The 15574-nt window shown below is 43.2% G+C and overlaps 1 protein-coding gene across 1 annotated transcript in view; it reads right to left on the bottom strand.

Annotated features, from left to right (window-relative positions):
* Nucleotides 1-15574, bottom strand: part of FANCD2 (Fanconi anemia, complementation group D2) — a gene marked incomplete at its 3' end in the record, with an annotated part of 52717 nt that overhangs the window by 9945 nt on the left and 27198 nt on the right. The window contains exons 24-35 of the mRNA XM_009697099.1: nucleotides 14367-14467; nucleotides 13943-14058; nucleotides 12771-12879; nucleotides 11814-11912; nucleotides 9005-9114; nucleotides 7414-7560; nucleotides 6155-6271; nucleotides 5139-5271; nucleotides 4826-4940; nucleotides 3161-3274; nucleotides 2478-2605; nucleotides 1012-1111 (exon numbers count right to left, since the gene is read on the bottom strand). Coding sequence (XP_009695401.1) covers nucleotides 1012-1111; nucleotides 2478-2605; nucleotides 3161-3274; nucleotides 4826-4940; nucleotides 5139-5271; nucleotides 6155-6271; nucleotides 7414-7560; nucleotides 9005-9114; nucleotides 11814-11912; nucleotides 12771-12879; nucleotides 13943-14058; nucleotides 14367-14467 — 1389 coding nt within the window. The remainder of the gene's footprint in view (nucleotides 1-1011; nucleotides 1112-2477; nucleotides 2606-3160; nucleotides 3275-4825; nucleotides 4941-5138; nucleotides 5272-6154; nucleotides 6272-7413; nucleotides 7561-9004; nucleotides 9115-11813; nucleotides 11913-12770; nucleotides 12880-13942; nucleotides 14059-14366; nucleotides 14468-15574) is intronic.

Here is a 15574-nt window from a genome sequence, read left to right as displayed (position 1 = left end):
GTTAGGAAATACCTAAGCGAAGTGGGCACACAAGTCCACAGGCCCCAAGTGCTGAGGGAGGTGGCTCATGTCCATGTGAGGCTACTCTGAATTATCTATGAATGATCACAGTGATTGGGAGAGGTGCCTGAGGGCTGAAGGAAAGCAAATGTCACTCTTATTTTCAGGAAAGGCAGGAGGAAGGACCCAGGGAACTACAGGCCAGTCAGCCACACCTTGATCCCTAGGAAGGTGGTGGAACAACTATCCTGGAAACCATTTCCAGGCACAGGAAAGACAAGAAGGTGATTTGGAGTAGTCAGCATGCACTAAGGGGAAGCCACACCTGACCAGCCTGGTAACCTTCGATGAAATGACTGGCTTGTAGATGAGGGGAGAGTAGTGGCTATTGTCTACCTTGACTTGTAAGGCTTTCAACACTGTCTCCTGTAAGATCCTCACAGAGTAGCTGTTGAAGTATGGGCTGGATGAGCAGACAGTGAGGTGAACTGAAAACTGGCTGGACAGTCAAGCTTAGAGGGTTGTGCCCAGCATGGTCCCGGGCAGCCTGCTCTAGGTCACCCTGCTGGAGTAGGGGGGTTTGAACAAGGTAACCTCCAGAGGCCCCTTCCAACCTCAACCATCCTGTGATTTTGCGATTGTATTTCACCTAATACTCAGTCCTGCTCTCCTTGACTTTAGTGAGACCTGATTTCCTTTCAGTTTAGTCAAAACAAAACCAGACACTTTGGTCCAGTTCCACACTTGTATGTGTATGTATGCACGCATACATGCATAGATGTGTTGATATATACTGACAAACTATAGCCTAGCAAACATGAGGTCCAATCATGCTTCTGTGGCCAATGGTTAACAGAATTCTTCCTATCAGTCACTGTCTTTCAATGCTGTAGAAACAGTGCTGTAGGCCAAACTGTGTAAGTATGAAGGTTATGATTGAGAGGGGTCATTCCTCCGCAGCAACAGGAAAAGAGCGTCTCGGCCTGCTTGAGACAATGGCCTGGACCTTACCAGAGTAGAGTATGCAGGGCACTGTTGAATTGGCTGCCCTTCTCTCGGTCTCCACTGGGCTTCACCCATGACTGGCAGAGGAACTGCTTTGCTAGTGAAGCTGTAAAAGATAAGGGATAACTTACTGAAGGAAGAATCCAAGACAATTTCTGTCTTCCATACAAAGGCAATGTGTCCAAATGGCTTTCTGAAAGACCACAATATTGCTACCCCTCAATATGCCTGAACGTCGGTAAGTCAGAATGCATTTCCCTTAAGAAGCAGTAAGGCCACAAGGACATATATCATGATAACAAAATATATGCACATCCAGTGTGTTCCTGGTCTGGAATACCTGTTCACATCAGAACTGTCATCCATCTCTGGACGTTTCTCCCTGATCAACTTATGTTAAGCCTTATTTGTTTGGGCGCTCCTATAGTGTGCCAGCTGTCTGGTTTTGATCAGGCAACATGCAACCCTTAGGATATTCATTTCTAGAAATGGAATTCCACTAACAAATGACTTGACTTTCTGGCTACAGCACTATAATAATAAATGTGAATACGGAAGATTAAAGTTTACAGATTTCTTAAATCAAAACTGCTAACAAATCTGCTTCTGTCTTGCAGAAATGTTTAAAACTAGGAAATTATTAGTTAAAATTGGTTATTCCCTGCCACACTCAGGGAACAGTTCTCCCAATGTGGGACTGTTTAAAATAGTAAAATAATCTCAAAGTAAGGAACTTACAATTCAGAGTGGCTATGGGGTTCTGAGAAGGACAAATTCTAGAGGTGTCTCAGTATGACAAGGTATGGCTGAGAAAGGTGACTGTCTGGAGTCTTTATTTCAGTGAGTGACAAAGTGGAGACCAACTAGTTTTCTTGTATGTTCCCTGCAAGCATGTCCATGCCTTACCTGCATGAAAGCTGTTCCTCTTACAGAATGGGTCCTAATCCATGAGAAGAGCTCTCTTAATTGAAAACGTTTGTTGCATGGGGTTAAGAACATATAGGTTTTCCTCCCTCTGCCCTGAAGTAACAGCTGTATTTGCAGTTCATTTCCATAATTTTTGGAAACGAGCCGTCACAGACATCTGTACTTACACTAGGAAGCTACATAGGATTAAGTCTATGATCACCTCCATAACCAGCGACTAAACTGGTACCAAAATTGAACAGTAGGCTTGTTCTTAGTACTCTTAAAAGCTGTGAGGCTCTGATTTATAAAAACATCAGCTAAGAGAGCTGGAGTCTGCCTTCCTGCATGTGACTGAGGCACAGCAAAACAAATACCAAAGAGGTTCCAATATATTTACTGCTCTTCCTTTTATTAACGGCCAGGACTGTTCACCCAGTGAGATTACTAGGATACCAAAGGGAAATCTCTCCCTCAAAAGATGCACTCCAGAGATAGAACTCAAGATTTACAGGCAAAGTACAGCATGAAAACTAATCTGAGATTAGAGGTTCTTCACACATTACCCATTTTCTCTTTCTTCCAGCCAGCCATTGGTTTCTCAGCGATGGCAATCAGGAGCTGAGTGAGGATGAATGCACAGTGGAAGCTGGGAACACTCTGCTGGAAATTCAGTAGGTAGTGAAAACTCTCACTGGGGATGACAGGAAAGGGCAAAAGTAAAAACAGTGTAGACAGGGTAACCTCCCAGAAACACAGAAATAAAATGGAAGTATTAGACCATCTCAGTTCCAAGGTCTCCCTAGCCCAGTATTTTGTCTCTGGCACTGCCCTTCTGAAGAAGAGGTAGTCAACTACTAGCAGATAAAAATTCAATCACTGAGAAACTTCTCTCAAGCTCCAGTCACTCTAAGTCTAGCAACATCTTTATATACTGCTTTTGCCTGGTGTTCCTGTAAGCATTTTAACTATCCAGAACATACTCATTCCTTCTGTGAATCCTACTAATCTCCTCATCTCAAATAGCACACAAACGAATGAAATCCATAGATTAATGCATATTTTATAATCCAGTAGCTCCTTTTCATTACATTTGACTGCACTGCCATTCCGTTAAATACAAAACTCTGAAGCTAGTGTGGTGTCTATGAGAGCTCCCAAACACATGTTTACCCATAATACCCACACAAAACAGGGGAAAACTGCTTGAAAGTCATCCCTTTCAGAGCTTGGGAAATACTGATTCTACCTTATCAGCTCCTCAAGAAGAAGAAACTCCGTCTCTCCTGGCTTTAGCCTGTCTGCAAGCACCTGGAGTGCTGATGTTAGCAAGTCAGTATTTTCATGCTGAGAAAAACCATTCCTGAGGGGGAAAAAAATTTTTTTTCTCAGACTAGAAGGAAGAGAGGTATCAGATGCAAAAGCATATCTGCGCATATTTTTGCAACATTAAAAATAAAGCAGCTGGATATGCAAGAAGAGCTCTGCAATGTGAAAGTTATAAGGGGACATAAAAAACTGCATGGGAATGGAAAACCTTGTGCACACAAAAGATTAACTTTTCAGTTAGATTGCAGATCTGGCTTGATGGGGACAGGCCATTTCACATAAGTGGAGGTCCATATATACTAAAACAATGCTATGCAGACCTGAAAAAAAAGAGGATGTGTAATGACAGTTGCTGTGCAAGTTCAGTGATAGTGGCTGGTCACCTCTTGAACAACAGGTAGGAGCCTAACAGGGAGGAAAACTAGAGATCTTCATTAATTCTTTGAACTACCAATGTCTGTGAAATCACTCCGTGAGGATATGCATTCTGGAAATGCTCAAATGCATCCACATTCTAGATCTATAGACTGAGCACATGGACTTGATAATGTTAATGCTCAAGTGCAGCTTTAACACACAAGTTAATTAAAAATCGGTAATACAGGAGGGCTTGACTAAATTCAATGTAAAAGGAGTTGTAATTTGGTTATTGGACTTAAGTGGCTGTACAGCTCACTCCAAAATATGGCTGCCTGACCTACAGCAAAAGAATTGTGTTATTCTCTATCTAAACTGAACAGCAAAACTGATCTTGAGCTGGCTGTGGTTACAAAGTGGACCAGGTTCTTCGGTTTACAAGACACGCAGACTCAGGAACAACCAACATTCATATGCTCATTGCTAATGAGAAAATGATAAATCCAGGAATAGTCAGGAGTGAATCAGGGTCCCTGAGGCTCCAGTAGTGGCCAACAGGAGAGGCAGACCTCAGACCTCATACACTTTTTACACAGTTACTACTGTGTACAGAAGTACAACAAAGGTAAAACACTTTCCACACACAGATCTAAATTAGGGTTCAGAAAAAACTTCCATGATGCTATCCTGGATTATATTAGCAGATGCAGAGGCCAAATGAAGGCTGCACAAGCATTGTTGAGTTTGACATTTATGAATCCAGTTCAAGTGTATCAGCAGCACAGACTTTTCCTCAGTGAAGTACACATTCATCCTTTCCCATTGGCAAAAGAAATTCTTTCATTGCTCAGGATTCAGGCAGTGACAATTCAGCAAAGGACAAGAGGACTTACTGGGTAAGAAATTCCAAGATTCCTAAGCAGAATGAGAGTTGCACAACTAGCTGTGCCAGTATGCCACTTATGCTGGTCTTGATCCAAAAGCACACTGAATTCTATCCAAGTTCAGTGCTTCATCACCTACAGTTTTGGTTCAGCTCAGGATCAGGCAATGAAGCTTGACATAACTATAAAGTGCTTAAAAGTCTCCAACCACTGCAGTGTGTTGTTCGGCATGGCTGACAGGCCATTTGCTGGGTACAAACAGTTCAAAGGAAAGGAACAAGAAGAGGAAGCAATAAATGGACTTTGCTCATTTAGGCGACTATATAGGTTTTGTTTAAACTCACCAAGCAAATAGGGAGCGAAAAGTTAGTAAGAGCTGTTGGTAACAAGTGGACATCAGCTGGTGCTCCTGGATGTTCCCTCCTGATTCGTCTTCCACACCCCGATTTTGTACAGCAGCTGCCTTTAATACAGAACAAGTAATTCATTGAACACTATTCCAAGGAAAGACAATGGCACAAGAATCCATTTCCGTAAATTCCATGTTTAAAAATCCCAAAGAAAACAAAGCAACTCTCTTCGTCCTACAAATAAAACTACAAATGCCTTTAAAGGTGACAAAACTTGACAGTTTTTTGAGTCAAAATTGCTGCCCACTGACCTGGAAGTAGTTGTGCATGTTCTCCATGTGATTACACAGTGGCTTTAGTAGCTTGACTACACACATAGCAACTTCCTTGGGGGATCTCTGACACAGGTGGGAAAAGCCAATATCCTTGAGGCCTCTTTCCTGCAGCAAAATCAAAAGTAAAGTCACTTCATCAGTCTTACTTGAGAATAACATCGCATCACGCGCTACCTCTTAGACTGCTTCTAAGCAGTGCAGTTTCTGATGTCATACACTCTGTCAGTGAGGGTCGCAGAGTAAGAAAGTTGGCTTCTGCTGAACAACCAGCACCAACTCAGACAAGTGGATAACATTCGATGAATAAACTGATGTGACACATAGCTCTTTTAGAAGGTTTGGAAAAGACCTTTAAGATCAGAGTGTCCAATTTTACTCAAACACTAAGAGAAGGCAGTCTCTACACATGGGAATTAAGACAGGTAGAAAGACAAGGAGAAAGAACGCTGAATATGATGGAGTCCATCAAGTGGTAGTCAGTTTCTCGTAGTTTAATGCAGTGGGCCACCCATGTTTACTTTCCTCCTGAAGGCATCAGCCAGGAATGCAAGGAGTCACTGCACTCAGGCTGCTCTTCTAAAGACTGCAGAAAAAGCAGAAGCATGGATCCGGCAGCTTCTGTTGGATGCGGCAGCTATCTGGCCTGCCTAACCCAAGTTGCTTCTTGAACAGCAGAGCCAGTCTCCCCAAGGAGGGCTAGGAAAAGGGTCACTTGAGTTTTGAGGCTACAAGGCTTTCCCTCAGTTATATACCTTTTCCTGAGACATGCAGAGAACCAGATGCTGCAAACTCTTCAGCGAGGGAAGTGGTACGGCAGTGTCTTTTGAAAGAGCAAGTGCTGCTCTGACACACAGTTGTGTGTCAGACTTCCATTTAACTGTTAGGTGAAAATAATTCTGAAGAACATTTCTCTTGGGAAAGGCCTGGAGGCCACTGATGTCCTCTGCCTCAGCCCAGGTCTAGACCCATTGGCTGCTGCTGTACTTGCCTTTGGAAAGGACACTCTCCTTGCAGAGCCTGGGGTCAGCACATGTTCCATCTTCCAGCACAGGTCATCCAGAAGGAAGCAAAGTTCAGCGGGCCCCAGCTGCACGACTTCACGAGCCTGCAATTACAAGAACAGTCAATACCAAGATGCAGACATAATTGTAGTGCCTTGAAGCTCAAGTTCACCCCCTCCATTTCCAGTTATGACTCCTGGCTTAGTTAACCTCAGCCAGGTACCTATTTAGTAGATGCCTATTTAGTACCTCCTCCATTGCAGATATGGAGCACTGGTTCTGGTTACTCAAAGTGTGACACAAACCTGGTGCTCTGACCATAGCTGAGGCAATGTCAGTAACACTTAACTACTGAAAGAGAATTGATTAATATATATTGACATTGAAAATAAGTTCCTAAGGATAAAAAGAGGTTTAAGCCCAGAGAGTCACAAAATTCACCAATTGAGTAATAGTCAAGAAATAGTTTGAAATAATGCCACATAGCCCAAGAGACTTGTCAAACAGTCTTCCAGTTGGCCTGTGACCTGCACGCACAGAGACAGCCGCTCTTGGAGCAGGCCAGCCTGTACTCCAGCCTGCCGTAGCCTTTTCACATCTTACAAATCTTACTGTAGCCTAACAAAATTGGACTCCAGATGGACTCAGCCTGCCTACAAAGAAGGTAACAAAATTGAGCACTTCTACTTTCTACATCCATAGCAGTGCAGTTTTATGTAAGCTTCCAGATGATAAACAAGACCTTGCCCACTGAGGTCACATCCACACCAGTCCCAGATTTCTGCTGAGTTTCTGATCTGCTGATGCCTTGAGACACTTGCCTTTTTGCAACATGGGCTTTACTTAAATGTCATAGGTTTGTTTTTTTCAATAGGCAAGCTGCCTCTTAGTGTATTTAACATCCTATGGGTTAGCAGTGTCCAATATTAAAACCTCTTTCTTTCCATTAGGTCTATACATGTTACACTGTATCTTTTTTCCTTTTATGCAACGTTTGTATTACTTTGTTTTTAATGTTGCTTCACTACATGTCCACTGTTTTCAGGAAAGTCTTCCTTATCTCAATGCCTTGAAGTACCTGGGTTTCTTTGGGTGCAAATTCTCTGCTGGTACCTAACTCACAGCCCTGGATCAGCACATCTTAACATTAATCTTCTGTCCATTTTAATGGAACAGAACGGGCCAAGGCCTCAGAGAGGCAGTTACACAAAGCCTGATCAGTATGGTTTTACGCTGTTCCATTCACCTCTGTATGCATCTCTGTGTCCAACAGAGACTTTGTCAGCAGCCCACAGTGCAGCACAGTGAACACTTCGAGGTCTAACTCTCGGAAGTATGGGCGGTAGCTCTGCAGCTGTGCCAGAGGATGTCCTGCCTCTCTCTCAGCAGCAGTCTGAAAAGTAAATGGCAGAATTAAGTTTGCAACCTGCTGTAAGACTTCCTAGCTCAAATAAAGCTATTTCTTTCACACAGATTTCCATATTTTGTGCCAGGTTGAAAAAAAGACTAAGAAGAATTCACGGTAGCTAGTAGAGAGACAAGCACATAGAATCAGAAGCATTTTAATTTTGGACTGTACAAGTCGCTAAAAATTTTCTAGAAAAAAACAAATACTTAGGAATAATCTTTGTTATCTTTCTGTGAATCAGTGGCCATTGTGAAACCCGTTCTGGACTTAGACCATAAGCACCAAGAGATGACGGCAAATGTTTTTATCTTTGATAAATACCAGGATGGTAAACTATGGGATGCTCTGTTGTCTCTGGTTGACAATCAGTAAGTTCTTGTAAGAGATTCACCCCACACAACCCTATCACAGGAGCTGACATATGTTCCACATGGCTTACAACAGGATTTCTGTATTCTGTTGTCCTGGGCAGGGCATGGCATCTAAGGAGTAGTCTGGGACCAGTACTCCAGTTAAGTAAGAAAGAGTAGAGACATTCCTTCCCAAACTATTTGAGACTTTGCTTATTCCCTGTAACTCAAGTGACTTTGTTATCATAGCTGACTCAGTTATCATATCTGTACAACAGCAGGGAAGCAGAAGCATATTTGCTTGGCTGAAATTGATAAAATGGACTCTGAATAACATTTATTAGTAACAGTGGTAGAAGTGGGGCCTTGTGCGATGCTTATGAGATCCCAGCTCCCAGGATGCTGAGCTTGAAGCTGGGCACACTTCCCTGGCTTCTCTCTTTCTGCCAGCACAGATCTTGCATTCCAGACATGATGACAATACTGTAAGAGCTTATTCAAAAGAACAAGCAATAAAATCCAAAAATTAATTAGTTGATAGGTTTGGGAAATAGTTCTTATTGTGTGATGAAAATAGATAATTTTCAAGATGCCTTATCATGAATACATTAATTAAATACCTCAAGGAAAATTCGCAAAATGAGCACTCATGACTGAAACGGACACAAATCAGCAGGAGATACAGTTCTTACCAGGGTTTATATTTTCCAGATTCATCTCACAATTTCTGTCCCAAGTCTAGGAACAGCAGGTTATTGCAGTAATTTGAGAGGTGGAACATTTGCTTAAAATAGAAACCTTCCATAGTCTAACCAGAGCGTAACTAATAGTGTTATTGATAATCCTGCACATTTGCACTGCCCTGAACCACACTGCCTGCTGGAGAGTGGCTGGCCTCTGAAGCAGACAATTTTCAAAATTCAGATGGGAGGCAGGTGTCAGAAAGCAGAATTGAACCACTTGACTGTGACTAACTTTTGAAATTAATAACCCCTCTCTCAAAGCTTTTGTTTTTGCTTCTGTCTATGTCATCTTCCCTAGTCCGTCTTTCTCGCAAGTCTCCAGGGGTATACACATACCTTCTCCAGCTCAGAGAGCTCAGTATCAGGCTGGTTTCCCTCAGAACTGTCATCTGCTTGAGAACGATCTGCAGAGCTGGCTTTGCTGCCATCAGTCTTCTTTTTCCTTCCTTAAAGAGAAAAGCAACTTCAGAAACAAAGGCTACACTGCGCTTAACACTACACAGCACTTGCAGCCAGGGAAACGGCAGACTATACTTTCACCAGCCCTAAGAAAGCATAGAGCATGCACAGGTTGTGTGTCATCCGTAGCCAAGATCACGGTCCAAAGGAGAGTTGAATGTATTTGGGGCTCCCCCACAACCAGATTCTCTTTTATAAAATCACAGTAAAAAACTAAAGCAAATCTCACTGTTCTTACTGTAGTTTAAACATTATGAAGTGATTGCAAAAAATGAGTGGGACATCATCTTAAAAAAAATGCTTGAACCAAAATTTAACGTTGCTTCCTCAAACACAGTATTGAGAAAGGAAAAGGACCTGGAAAAGGAAGATAAGACACAACTACAGAAGGGACTTGCAGGGATGCGAAGACAACAGCAGAGTAACTCAATGAATTCCTTGCAACTGTCTTCGCTGCTGACAACGGTAGGGGGATTCTCATACTTGATGCACTATGTAGCGGAGAAATCAAAGAAACTACACTGATTTCAAGAAATTGCACAGGATGTATTAAACCAAACAGGCAGCCAATAAGTCACCAGCGCCAGGTGACATTCACACAAGGTCCCCAAAGGAATCGAAATGCAACATTTCAGAACTGCTGGCCACAGTGCGAGAGGACCAATAGCTTGTAAATGTAATTCCTCTTAATAAAAAGGGATCTAATGAGAATCCAGAGATTTAAAGACCAGTGAGTCTATCCTCCATCATTGGGAAAATGGCAGAGCTGTCTACAATAAAAAATAAGATCACTGAGCACATGGACATATAGCCTGTTGGGGAAAAGTCAGCAGGGCTTCTGCAAAGAAAAACCTTGCCTCACCAGCCTGCTAGGGTGTTGGTATCATGTGGATAAAAGGGATCCATCAGCCAGAAGAGATTTAGATTTCCAAAAAGACTTTGACAAGGTTTTACACCAGAAACTACTAAGGAACTGAACTGGAACAGTGCTTTCTTGGACTGAAAGCTTGTTAGAGGAGAAGCAGCACAGGGTATTACTTAAGGTGCACTTCTCAGATAGAATCAGCCATTGAGTCCTTCAGGAATCAGTTTTATTCAACTTCATAAGCAACCTGGAGAAGGAAATGCTCAGGGAAATCCCGAACAAGCACGAAGTTTGGCATACACTTTCATCTGCCATTTTATAACTGCTGTGCTAATGAGCATCAGAGGCTTCTGCTTTTGTATCTCTGAGATCCTTTCTCGGGGTCAGGCCATAGATGAAGTGAAACAGTATCATCGAAGCTGCATCTGTTATTGCCTTATCTTTGGAAGAGTAGTCAGACAGAGTAAGGTCTTCTATATCATAATAAATAAACATTCTGAATCAGACTGGAAAGTGAATTTGATATGTCTCTCCTAAGGAGCTCCTTGTTCCCTTTCCTGAGGAGCAGCCTAGATTTTATGACAGTGCTTGAGCTGATCTAATGGCTCAGGGGTAGTCCTACTCCTCCTACTACATCTTTCTCCTGTTCCCAGCCACACACACCTGACACCTGCCTTGCACGGACTCAGGAAGCCTGATCACTGGTGAAGCACTCAACTTGTTAAAACAGGAAAAAAACTAACCTATCAAGAAGTAAATAGCCAAAATGGCTACCATGTAATAACACAGGGCAGGAAATCAGGCAGCTGAGAGTGCAGGTGTGAGGGAGAGAGTGAAGCCTTCCCCTATTTGTTGGCAGTAAACTATTTAATTTAGCTCAGCTACAATAAGGTGCTGCACATCTAAAAGAGGAGTGAGGTTGGTGTCAAAACTGTATGGTCACAGCACACTGACTTTTTTTGTAGGCAAGATGAGCTAAGCTCAGGAATCTCTTGGTCTGGTCTGGGCTTATTAGTCTGAGCACTTCTGCTCCTTCAAAATGAAGTATCTAAAATGATGGATCCCCCTCTTGCTGCAGAAGATAGTCATAACTTTTCTTCTGCCTTAATCACTCTTAGGTGACAGGTCCACTCCCTGCAGAATGAGTTTGGCACAGGAGAAAAGGGCTCTGTGGCCTCCTCTAGTTGTTTTCATTGAATGAAATGTGAATTTTTGTCCAGTTTGGCTCAAAGGCAGACATGTTCCCAGGAAATGATAATCTAAACTAGAAATAGAACTAGAGACAGAAAGAACAAAGCAAATCTACTTCAGCTTGAAAAACTGAAAGGCAAGTTCTGTTTCCTCTCCGTGGGAGCTAGCTATGGCAAAGAATGAAGGAAGTGTTTCCTTGTGCAGTAGAGCCATGACAAGGCTCCTAAGAGATCAGTTAGGTAGAACCTAAAGGTCAGGGATTTGCAAGGCAGCTCAAGCCACAGGTTCTGTACCAGACAATTACATGAACCCACCAAAGGCAGAACAACTTACTGCTGCAGAAAATACTTCGGCAGGTGAAAACAGTTAATGAAAGCCCTGGATTTTCACTGTTAAATGCTAAGCATCAGCTTTCCCAAGGAGACAGACTATCCAACACCTGTTTGGAGTAGGATATTTTTACATCTCCACTTCAGCTGCAACAGGAGTTGATCAGATAAGATTTCAAGATAGATAGACCTTGCCAGGAATTCTGTGCTTTATGCACACACAAGTGCAATGGCTGCAATGCATATGCCAGTCAAAGCCCACATCACATCTGTTTGCTTAAATGTTTCAAACTTTCTTTACCATTCCTTTTTCTGACTGGACCAACAGCATTAACGGATGGTATGGCCTCCAGGGCTTCAGAATCAAAAGTAGCTGGTGGTGGGACATAGCCAGGGGTTGCTGAAAGAACCAAAATGTAGAAATTGGGTTAGCTCAGCTCCTGAATGACAAAATACAGGCAAGATACACATCTACAGGAAGTACCATACATTTCACTGTCCTAGTGAACATCCCTCTGCTCTTATGCTTAGGTGCATTTAGCTTCAATTAGCCTCATCATATGTCCACACTGCACTGGAGCCCAGTGTGGAGACCCTGAGGTCTGTGTCCCAGGCCGATGGACACAGCTACATGGACTGCCATGTGGACAAGGTGCTTCCTTCAACAGCACCTACATGTAGGACTTGCATAAAACATAAGTACAGGCAGCCAAGTCCTCATCCTGCTCTTCAGCTGTTAAGACTGAAGTTCACTAGTGAAGGCACACAAACACACTGGGGTCACAAGCACAGGAACATTCACAGACCCCACAGGTATTGGCACAGCCCCTCCATCTGCCCAACAGCCTGCCCACACATTCCAGGCCCTCTAATCTGCTGGGCTCCAGTGGCTAGGCAGGAGGAATTCATGAGCAGTTGGAGGCGGCGGATTCCTATAACATCCCTCATCAGCCTGTTACAACCTGAATACTGGAGAAACACACTGTTTCTTTAGGATAGAGGCTAGTTTACTCCAGTACCCACCGTACTCAGATCAGATAAGTCTGCCTGGGAATAGTCAGAGATGTCACTGAGGAAGTGATTGAGAAGGGCAGTTTGGACTCAGACAATTTGAAAACAATAGCTGTCCATGCACAAACTCTTAGGCCACTGTAAAAATACAGTATGTTACCATATACTTTCTCCATTGATGTTTAAGCCAATCCCTTTCACTTCACAGCTTGCACAGGCCCAGAATGTACGAATGTTTCATACTTACCTGCCAAGCATTTTCCCAGCACATTCTGCAGCTCTGTGATGTTCTGTAATCGAGTCAAAACTTTCCCCTTCATCTCAGCGTCCTGCTGCTGGCAGAAGGCATTTACAACCTAGAGACAGAAACCAAACTGACTGACTTAGGGAGATTTGTACCTACTTTTACTACATTTTTAAATCTGAATAACATTCTCAAGTCCTGAATAAGCACACAACACAGCACAAGTGGCCTGTGTGACCAGATCAAAACTGCATGAACAAAGCTCTTCAGAAGCCCACGAGAACGTGGACGTAATTGGTGCAATCTACAAAAAGCAATAGAGCAACGCCTACAGATCAAGTATTAACTGAAGAAGAGGAATTACAGACAGCATATTGTTGGGTTCTGTGCTGCTTGCAGCTCTGGAGACCCCTTGGCACTTCCCAGGTCTGCCAGGAAAGAAGCAGACCTGGGAGAAGAGCAGGAACAGGGAGGACTGGGGATGTGGAATTGCACCAACTCTGACATAGAGCATATTATCAGAATAACACCAGCATTCCCACTGACCACTGATGTTAGCAAATACACGGTCCAAATCTGCTTGAAAGCACTGCATTTCACCTTTCTGTAAGCTCACAGAGGTACAGAACAAAGTGCACAATCACAACTGAGTTTGCAAGGGACCTCTGGAAGCCTCTAGTCCAACACCCTGCTCAAAGAAGTGTCAACTAAACACCTTAGAGCCTTTTCTAGTGGAGCACTGAGCATCTCCAAGAAAGGCAATCCCACAGCTTCTCTGGAAGTGGAGCACAACCTTTCTGTTAGGTAACAGAAGACCATAGTAAAAGACATATACTTGGGCTTTACAGCATCTTTCCTGAAACAGCAACAACGGTTTTCATACACCAGACGTGCCAGAGTGTACAAATTGCAGCTGAGCAGCAGGTGGAAAACTCACATCAGCAAGGCAGTCCTTAGAGCCTCTGACCAAGAAAGGAGAGTTGCTGCTAGCAGCAGGATAAAGGATAAATGATAATGAAGAGAACACAGAGAGATCACCAGGACCTTGCTGGAGAAGGTTTCCAAGAGACAAGATTCTTCTTCAACAACAATCGTACCCCTGAAGTCTAAGGTTAGTGTTTGTAAGTGCTACTCCTCAGTGCCACTTCAGAACCTGCAGACAATGCTCTACTCACCTCACGAAACCAGTTGAGAGCATAGAACAGCAGCGAGCACAGAAATTCCCGCTCCTGCTTGGATAGAGTGTCCAGCTTCCCTTCAACGTCCAGGTCAGTCAGGTACAGAGGGCAGCCTGGGGCAAAGCAGGAAGAGAACGTGTTGGAGTGTGTTTGCTACCCATCCTTTTGTCTTTGCATGGAAAAAGTCTCCTACCAAAGCCTGTATCAATTCCAGTGGCTGTTTGGAGTAAGCCTCGTCAGCCACTCCATCCCCAGACAAAGCGATTATCTCCCCTGCCTCCCTTCCACTTTTTGGGCAATCAAGCATCTCAGCCTCCTTCACAAACTGCACAATTCTTCCTACAACTGCAGGAAGTCTTTGCAGATCTGGGACAGGAACAAGTCAGACAGATGGAGTCTATAAAAGGTCCATTTCCCATACCTAATAAGGCATCAATCTCCTCCAGGCTTCCACTGTTCTGCTCTCCAGTGTAGAACCTCAGCAATCGGAAACAGGGTGACAGACATATTGGTGACACTACCCTGGGAGGAAAAAAAAAAAAAAAAGAAAAGAAATGGAGTGGGTCTTGTTTTCATATACCTCCAGAATGCCCATCACTTTTCCATTATGTCCTGTGTCCTCCTCATGCCACCTTGCCTATGCCTTCTATTTTGCTTCTTGCAAGTCCCAGCGACAGCGTGCAGAAATGCACCATATGGTTAAAAAAACCAACATAATAAAAAAAAATTGGTGATCATCAGTTTTCTGGAAAAGCATATAAGGGCAGAAAAATGGCTGTAATGAACAAAAATGGGGTCAGATTTATTTCTGGCAGAAATCAAAGTTGAGTAATTCAGAAGGAACTATAAGAAACTGTGCAAAAAAAAAAAAAGCTGTGAGCAGTGGAGAAACTTCCTTGAATGTTTTGTAGTATGTCACTATATTTTCTTTTATTTTAAAGTGATCATGTCCAAGTACAACTGAAGGTGAGAAAAATCACGTACTGTTGATGCATGCTAAGTCCTTAGTGAATCTCTATTTGAGAATCATTGCTCAAAATATGAATTTTGCCAGCTCAGAGTTGCCCATCTTTCTCAATATGGCATTCGATATCACCATAACACTGGAAGAAAGAGCTGCTATTCTCATGTGACAGATGGGAAACAAGGCAGATGCAGCATGACTTACCCAAGATCGCCTAAACAGCCTGAGCCAGAACAGGCTGCCAGTTCCCAACCAACTTATGCCTCTAGACCTATCTGAATATGTCTAACAGCAAGAGAAGGAAAAGAACACTGGAAACTGGTAAATTCTCTGACCAGCTCCTTATCAGGCACTTTGGCAGGCAGGCCTGTCATGGATTAACCTCAGCTGGCAACTAAGTACCACACAGCCACTTGCTTACTCTTCCCCCCGCTGTGGCGGGATAAGGAGCAGAATCAGAAAAATGGTGAAACCCGTGGGCTGACATAAGAACAGATTATAAATTTTAAAAAAATAATAAAAAAAAATAATAATTGTAATGAAAAGGGAGATAGCAAAAAGAGGAACAAAACCCAAAAAAGACAAGCGATGCACAACAGAATTTCTCACTACCTACTGACCAATGCCCAGCACAGCCCCGAGCAGAGATCGCCACCTCCTGGCGA

This window comes from Cariama cristata, unplaced genomic scaffold (assembly GCF_000690535.1).
Source record: "Cariama cristata isolate BGI_N322 unplaced genomic scaffold, ASM69053v1 scaffold14790, whole genome shotgun sequence".
In the NCBI taxonomy this organism is placed as follows: domain Eukaryota; kingdom Metazoa; phylum Chordata; class Aves; order Cariamiformes; family Cariamidae; genus Cariama; species Cariama cristata.
Note: the sequence above shows the minus strand (reverse complement) of the source record. Positions and strands in the feature narration are given on the sequence as shown.